Source organism: Mus pahari, chromosome 6 (assembly GCF_900095145.1).
Source record: "Mus pahari chromosome 6, PAHARI_EIJ_v1.1, whole genome shotgun sequence".
NCBI lineage: Eukaryota > Metazoa > Chordata > Mammalia > Rodentia > Muridae > Mus > Mus pahari.
Genome location: NC_034595.1, coordinates 54,244,036 through 54,252,884, shown reverse-complemented (window position 1 = coordinate 54,252,884; position 8,849 = coordinate 54,244,036). Strand labels below are relative to the sequence as shown.

The window sequence follows — 8,849 nt, the reverse complement described above, 5'->3', positions numbered from 1 at the left end:
CTTGCCTCTTATGATTTTAGAATAACTGAAATAAAAAGGGCTTGGCTCGGAGGCTAGCAAGACGGTGCAGTAGCTAAGAATACTCGCTGCCCATTCAGAAGCCCCAGATCCAGTTCTCAGGCTCACCACCACTTGTAACTCCAGCTCTAGGGATTTCATATGTTTTCTGGCCTCCTTGGACATCACATAAAGCTGCATATACTTCCCACTCATACATAATTAAGAGTAAAGCAAATTTTTTAAGGCCTTAGTCTATAGCAGTTACTCATAAAAAGTATTTTCTTGCATTTCTAGTTCTCCAACAAAGTATCTATTTAAGGTCTCTCAAGAAAAGCATCCCTCTAAAAGATGAAACCTATGTTCACCAATTTGAGAGTACAACAAAACTGACTAAGTAACCCACATTTCCTATACAGCACAGCCATCAACTTCTGGCTTCCCTGGAGATGCACCTTGATGCCTCCCCCCATTCCCCACCCCCGCCATGTTCTCCCACGGCACCTGGCTGCTGTCAGCTAGCTAGTGAGAAGCTTAAGGGCAGCTCTCCCTCCTGTCTCCCAGGTGATGCCCACAGTGGGAACATCGCAATACCCACATCACCACGACAGGAAGACCAACCTCCCTCCTACTGTACTGCTCACCCTGTCACCTGGACCACCAGAGGCACTTCCTGTGCCTCTGAACAGAACCGGCCTGCAGCACCCCCTGGAACTATCTCCCTCAGGACCCCCTCTCCACACTCCTCTCCACCCCAGCACAGACCACCACTTTCAGACTGTCAGTTCCCACTTTATAACCACCCAGACTCCAAAACCCACTTTAGGCTGAGCAGGAAGCTCTTTATAGTAATCACTACAAACTAAGGCGAGAACAGATGACAGCGAAATGCATAACATCAGTTTATTCTGTGACGTTTTCCTCATTGGCAGTATTTTAAAATAGGTTGAAATACATTAATATTTCATGAAAGATAAAAATCTAGAAAAATCCAGATAATATCTATAAGTGACTTGGCCTTTGAACATTCATTTTTTTTTCCTTGAAAACATCATTTTTAAAAGTTGCATAATAAGGAAAAGGTTCACTGTGCTCCTCATGGAACCCAAGATGCACCCACTTCAGTTCAACCTGCAGTTCTTTTCTCAAGTACGTATGTCAGTGGTATCTGCTCCTGCTTCTGAATGGGGAGAGCATCCGTTTTCTGCTTTTTGACAGTGATGTTTATGTCCTCTTTCTCCGAGTCTTCAAGAAAACGCTTCACAGTTAGTTTGAACAGTAACCGAGGGTCCGGTCCAGAGAGTGGTGGGCAATTGCAGACCTCCCGAAGTTTGAGAGCCTACAAAGAAGCATACAACGCAGTTCCTCACATGGTCTGCATGAGACAACCAAAAGTAAAAGAACATACTGTGCATTTAAACAGAAGTTAGCTCAAGCCTAGCACAGGAAGAAGTAACACATGTAATCACGTTCCATGGCCTGACCCAGAACCATCACTTATACAGCAGGGGTATGTGCAGTAGCCACATGGTGGTGTAAACAAGTCTCAGAGAGAGCAAACCGTTCCAGTCACCCTTAGCTGACCCTAAGAACAGCGTCAGATTAACAGGGCTCTGAAGACTCTATAAGACATTTTTTTTCAACACAAGAAAAATAATAGAATGTCCATGTCTGGGCACCCTGAAGAAAACCAACAACAAAGTTACTCACAGCTGTGACCTTCTAGGGTTAAATCGCTGCTAATGACAGAGAAGGAGCAGAAAATCAAGATCACAACAATTTTTAACTCTAGGGAGAATAAATCTTGTGGGGAAAGGAAGAATAATTGTAATGCACTGTGGAAGTCAGTTGTAACTAGTGTTTATAGTTTAAAATACCAAATCTTGAATCAACCCAAATCACAATTTCATCATTTGGGGAAGAAGAGAGCAGCGTGTGTGTGTGTGTGTGTGTGTGTGTGTGTGTGTGTGTGTGTGTNGTGTGTGTGTGTGTGTGTGTGTGTGTGTGTGTGTGTGTGTGTGTGTGTGTGTGGTTTGACAGTGGTGAGACGAAAGCCTGAACTAGTTCTCTGCTGCAGTGGAAAATAAATAGAAGGCTTAAAACTGGAACGTTAGGAAACAGCAACATAAGCATGCAATTTACATATGCTGGGAAAACCCAAAACAGCACGGAACAGCATTCAGAGAGTTGCTACCAAAACAGAGAAGTGTCCCTGACTTATTCTCCACACAACCAGCCCTGAGAACAACCTAGCTCTGTACCAGACAAGGAGGAGAGGGAGACAGGCATGGAGTGTTTCAAGACAGAGAGAAAGTCTATCTCCTATAAAGCTGGATACATACCACAGCACATGTCCAAACCTACAGACTGTATAACACCAGGGATGAACCAGGTGTGGAAGTAAATGCCTATAACTAAATCACTTTGGAAGTAGACTTGGAATTTCAGGGTTATCCTCAGCTATAGAATGAATTTGAGGCCGGCCAGGACTAGATTAGGTCCTGTCTCAAATATTTTTAAAATATATACCTAAAATTTCACTAAAAATAAAAAAAAACCTCTTACTGTTTTAAAAGTAGAATTAGGTTGGAAATATAAAGGCTGAAACTTTTGCTTCTATCTAGTATTCTTTTTATGCTAATGAATTTTGTACCACATGCTTCTTTGAATGAACCTTTTACTGAATACATGCACTTGGGAAATGTTTGAGCTGTTTCCTTAATCTCCAAAAAAACTATTCTTCAAAAAGATTTCCTATCACTGTGTTCCTCTCAAGAAAAATTATATTACAGGTCATATATTTTGCATATATATTATACATATATATGCAAAAATCTTCTGAATTTCTAGATTTTTGGCTTTCTTCCTATATGTTTCATTACATTTCAGTGTGTTAACATCTTTTCCCTTTAATGAATTCAAATCTATCCTATTACATAAATCTTCACATTTCTTCAAGAATAAGATTTTTCCCCATGTGCACCTAGAATATGCCTTCCACTACCTTTCTTTTCTATCTGACTCTATGCATTGCACATAAGGGCCACTTCATAAATGCAGGCTAGATTTTAAACTATGAATAATCATTTTAATAAATGCTGTAAAAATATTATGGAGAGCCTACAGTTTTTGAGACACTAGAAAGATAATCCAATAGTAATAATATACAGTTTGGAGAACCCTGGGGAAGGCTGAAGATAAGTGTGAAACCAGCCACCCTTAAAGATCTCAACAGTTGGGAGAGCCACAGGCAGCCACTATTCATTTTGCTCATTCTCTGTACCAGAAATGTACAAACATTATCTAAGCATGTATCATAATGCAAACTACTTTTTCTTCAAGTGTCAAGAGGGGAGTAGGGAAGAAGATGGTAGGGCCTAACCCACAGACACACAGGTGCATAAAGCAGAACTTTGAAGAGTGCTAACCTAACAAGGTATGGAGAAACGCAAAGGTTAGACCTTCTCAAAGTAAGGTCACCTGGGGCAGAATTAAAGCAAAGATCCCTAAGCTCACCACTGTTTCTACACTGCCACTTCCTGTGAGCATTTTTCTCATTACTGGCCATAATTTCCTACATAATATCGCCTAAGCAGTGCAAGCACTACTGGTTCTACTACAAAGTGTCCTACTTTTAGCTATTATTTATTACTATTCTATATCCTAGGGTCATTTAAGTATTCACTAGGCATCTCAGAAGCTGTGGGAGCTACCAAGGAGACCATAGGGAACAAGGACCATATATTTCAAGACAGAAGACAGTCGATCAACAGTAAGCAAGATCATTGTAGTTTTAACAGGGAGAATGACGGCATGGGTGACAGGCTATTTGACACTGAGGGACCAGAAAACGCTTCTTTGGTGAGGTGATGCTTGGAACAGAGAAATCCACAATTGGAGCATCTATAAGGAGAAAACAAGCCTCGTGTGAAATGACCAGAGCCAAGGAAAACCTTGGAGTAAGACCGCTGTAAGCAGAATGGATGGTGCCAAGTCATGTGACTGGATGACTATGGGACTGTGCTGGTTAGTTTTGGTCATCTTGCTAGAGTCACCGTGCAAGAGGGAGCCTCAAATGTGGAATTATATCCATTAGCCTATAAGTATGTCTGTGGGGCACTTTCTTGATTACTGATTGATATGGAAAGATACAGCCCACTGTGGACAGAACCATTCTTACAGTCTTGGTCCTGATTATATAAGAAAGCATGCTGAATGAGCCATAAGCAAGCCAGTAAGCAGCAACCACACCCCACTTCCCTACACACACACACACACACACACACACACACACACACTTCAGAGTCCCTGGATCTAGATTCCTGTTGTGGCTCCCTTTAGTAATGGCTGTAACCTATACACTAAATAAACCCACTTCTCCCCCAAACTGACTTGGTCAACAGAAAGTAGCTACAATGGGGTAGTTTCTTATTCTACACTACTTGAAAGAACACTGGAAGGTTTTAGGCGAGAGAATAACATTTAAAAGATCATTCTGTTTACATGGTAAAAACAAGCCATTGGCAGAAACAGTGAACCAGGGAGCCTGAAAGGGAAAGAACTGTAGACCTAGGAGAGATGATGGTGGCTTGTCCTAGGTAGTGGTTGTGGTGAAGGGTCATGGAGGTTCCGAATGCACAGTAGAGGAAGCCCACAGACTGATATACACAGTAGAGGAAGCCCATAGACTGATATGCACAGTAGAGGAAGCCCATAGACTGATATGCACAGGATGCAGAGGCATAGTAAAGAGGGGAATCAAAGGTTCCACTCTCATGTGCCTTTAAGATGCCACAGAATGTGAGAACAATTTAGTTGCTTGTAGTAAATAATAATTGTGATACAGCCCTGCCTTGTTTGCTGATTAATGATCCCAGTTCATAAATTTTTAAAGACATTTTAATCAAATTGTTGAAACAAAATCATCCATGCTCATAAAATGAATCAGATAGTTGATGTCCCATTTTACATTTTGATGCTAGAATTAATTAATCACTAAGTAATTGGTTTTTTGTGATTGTGGACAAAGACTGAAGTAAAGCCACATTATGGCTTGGAGTCCTTTACTTGGCTAATTTGCTATGACTCTACAAGTTTCTAAAATAAATTTTTATCTGACTTATTGACATTTTACCTCTTTCCATAGTTAGCCTAAGGAGGTTCATTGTAGTTTACTGCTAATAGTTAGCTGAACCTAATGTGTCAGTCCATACAGAAACACACATACACACAACATACATATTTTTTTGAAACCGGGCTTCATGTCTATAAACACATTTTAATTCTGATTTTAACCTGAGCTATTAACTAATATCATTTGGATAAAAATATCACCAAATATTTGCATTCTTTTTGTTATTTTAAAATTAATAATAATGAAAATGGTATTTGTCCATGGAAATGAAAGCAAACTATGCCTGGTGGGAAGCAATTGCTTACTGCCCTATGAGTAGAGCTATTTTACAGCTAGCTATGCTTCTTATTGACTATATACCTATTGATATGCATCAGAACAGCTGCAGAATGGCTCAAGAGTGGTAGGGAGAGGAAAGGAGGGAGAAGAGACAAGAGAGAGAAAGAATGGATGAATCCTTTCCTGAAGCTTAGGTGTCTACTGACAGAAGGAAGATCATGTCAAAACTGAATCTAAAAAAAATAAAATAAAAAATAAAGAAAATAAAAACAAAACTGAATCTGCCAGAGGAAACAAATTTCTGAAACCTAACAATGCCTTTCTCTAGACTTTTGAGAAATTCTAGAGAAACAGCTTTTTGTTTTGACCTGCACAGTCCCATGGATTCATAGAATTTCTGACTAACCTATTTGGTGGCAGTTCCCATTACTGAATTAGATAAATCCAGGCTCACTTTACTTCAGTAGAACTTCGCTTGGGTATAGACATATTCCTCCATCTGCAAGTCTATATAACAGTCTTTGGATTTAACGGGTTGCCATCTCATATAGGAATTCTTATTTTACATTATGGTTGTTAAATTACTCTTTATACTAGGAATAACATCTTACAATTTTCCTCATTAATTAATGATTTAAATACTTAGGTAGGTTCATTACATAATTATAAAATGGGCTGGAGAGATAGCTTAGCAGTTAAAAGCACTAGCTACTCTTCCAGAGGTCCTGAGTTCAATTCCCAGCAATCACATGGTGGCTCACAACCATCTATCCTGGGATCTGATGCCCTCTTCTTCATGCAGGTGTACATACAGATAGAGCACTCATATACATAAAATAAATAAATATTTAAAAATATTTATATGAATCAGGATTACACTTCTCAAAAATATTTACCTTGTAAATGATTTATTTCTTTTTTAAAAAACTACAATATAAACTGAAGTCTGACTAGTTTTAGAAATGGCCAAATGTTAGGAAGTATAAGTAACTGAGAAAGTTCAGTAAATAAAGAAGGCTAAAAGGTTACTTTGACCTGTGTAAGTTGCTTTTGGGAATGAGAAGGAAGGGCAAGGTTTTTGAACAAAACTTTCTATAGTCAACCCCTCCTGCGAGAAGAATGAGCAAGTTCTAGCTGGGCAGTGTGGCACAGGCCTACAACAGCAGTCCTCAGAGGGCAGAGTAAGGTGGACTGCCTCAAGATCAGGGCTGGCCTCCTCTACAGAGCAAAGTTCCAGAAAGCAAAGCAAACAGAACGATACAGTCTTGTAGTCTGCCCAACACCGATGAATCTGAAGGACACAGTGTGGCTCACATGGGAATCTTATAAAGCAGCTCACAAAAGCTGAGAACACGGTGACCACCAGGGTAGAGAAGAGATGGGGAGACTAGTCAGGGTTCAACATTTCAGAGGGGTGAAAGAAGGGAGTTCTGAGTGCCACTGTGCAGTCAACAAGAGCACCAGTAACAGTGCACACTTGAAACTGACAAGAGTGAGGGCACGGGCTGTCACCCTCCAAAACTGTAAGGCAATGGATCTGCTTGTTAGCTTGACCTGACCACTCCACGATGTATACAAACATCACACATCATGTTGTAGCCCATAAACAATATTTCCAAAGGTTAAAAGGAATGAGCAATGAACACACATGTATTTTTTAAGGCACTGGCTGCATTTATTTCTAGTAACAACTAAATATGAACCAACTGCTAGGATACACTGGGATTTTTCTACATGCTACGCATCAAGTAAAAGAGAAATTATTTATCCATAAAATATAAATGATAACTAAGTGAAAGAAAAAAGGGGAAATGCCAGAGGGCTTGGTGATTAGATTAAAAACTTCTGCTGAAAACAGAAAGCAAGCTATTGGTGCAGGGGCGGGGTGGAGGGTCACCCCCACTTTAATCATGTCAGCACTCTTTCTTGCCTTATCCTTCCAAGCAAGTTTTTTCTAATGGTCCACTCATTTCAGCCCTAATGTTTCTAAGGGTTTAGACTATGTTACTGTCAGGCTTTCTGGTTTCCTATGATTCAGAGACCGATTCAATTACAGCAGCTGCTGTTCGCTTCCTCAACACTCTCCATGCCAGACAGAATGAGATTTAGTAAGGTGAACAGTATATGTTTTCACACATGGCCAGCAATGACATTTCATGGTAATTCTTAACACTTACATTCTGTGCTCATGAGATGCACAATATTAATGATTTATTCATTTGTTTTATCCAATTACAAATGCATAAGAATGATTTACACATGAGTTCAACTTCCCAGCTGCCTGAAAGTTTAAAGGATTAAAAACAAAATGAGGTTAAAATTAATGCATTTACAGCCTGCTACCAAGTGACTCTCATGCCTAGAGATGGAATGTTGTTTACAATTAAAATACTTAGAAACAAATTCCATTCAAATTATGATTATAATTCTATAACCTTACACAACAATTCCAGAATCAATGTTCCCAGCTCTGCTGTCATTGCCCACCCCTCGCGCCCTCATGAAGAGCAACAGCAGGGAGAAAGAACATCAGTGAGAACACAGGAGAAAAATAATCTGAAGGCTTCTGATTTCAAAACAAACCTTTCAACAAAATTTGCTATTCACAGTAATTCATATTTTATAAAATTCTTAAATAAGGTATTTCTTTCAAGGACAAATTATGATGTACATAAACTCAAAGCCTAAACAGCATAACTGTTAATTCTGAAACCCACGCTATGAAACATCAACAGGTTGGCACAACATCTGTTCTTCAGTTTTTCACTCAAGTTGTTATGGTAACCAAAATATGTGGAGTATGTTTCCTAAATCTAACTGATTATTTCAAGTAAATAAAATTATATCATATCAGCTTATCAACAACAAATAATATTATTACTACAAACCTATATTTATCATTTTCAAATACTAGTGGATCACACGATTATATTTACGCATGTTGCTTTTTCCCAGAATTCACATTATAAAAATTAGTAAGGGTATTTTTTTCTAATTTGGGGGTTCTATCTTTATTTAAAAATGAAATAAGAAGCTATCATGGTGACACACACCTTTGATCCCAGTACTTGGGAAGCAAAGGGAGGAAAGCAGATTTCTGAGTCTGAGGCCAGCCTGGTCTACAGTGAATTCCAAGACAGCCAGGACTACATAGATAGGGACCCTATCTTAACAAAAACAAAAACGAAAAAAACAAGGAAGGAGGTAGCTTATTCCCTGAACAATATACTATGACAAATTCCTCCAAAATAAAGTGAGTGTTCAAGTCAGGACACACCTCCAGTCTCTGCTCAGAACCCTCCATCAGCATCTCCTCCCTGAGCAGTCAGAGTGCTCACTAGGACCACTCTCTCCTCTCTAGGCATCCCATTTTAGTTTCTTTTTTTAAACATTCTCTCTCTCTCTCTCTCTCTCTCTCTCTCTCTCTCTCTCTCTCTCT

General features: G+C 39.4%; 1 protein-coding gene across 2 annotated transcripts in view; it reads right to left on the bottom strand.

Annotated features, from left to right (window-relative positions):
• Nucleotides 1–882: 882 nt before the first annotated feature.
• Oma1 (OMA1 zinc metallopeptidase) overlaps nt 883–8,849 on the bottom strand; it is a 48,257-nt gene continuing 40,290 nt past the window's right edge. For both annotated transcript variants that reach the window (XM_021200789.1, XM_029539444.1), the window contains exon 9: nt 883–1,336. In XM_021200789.1, the coding sequence (XP_021056448.1) occupies nt 1,124–1,336 (213 nt within the window). In that variant the 3' untranslated portion in view covers nt 883–1,123. The remainder of the gene's footprint in view (nt 1,337–8,849) is intronic.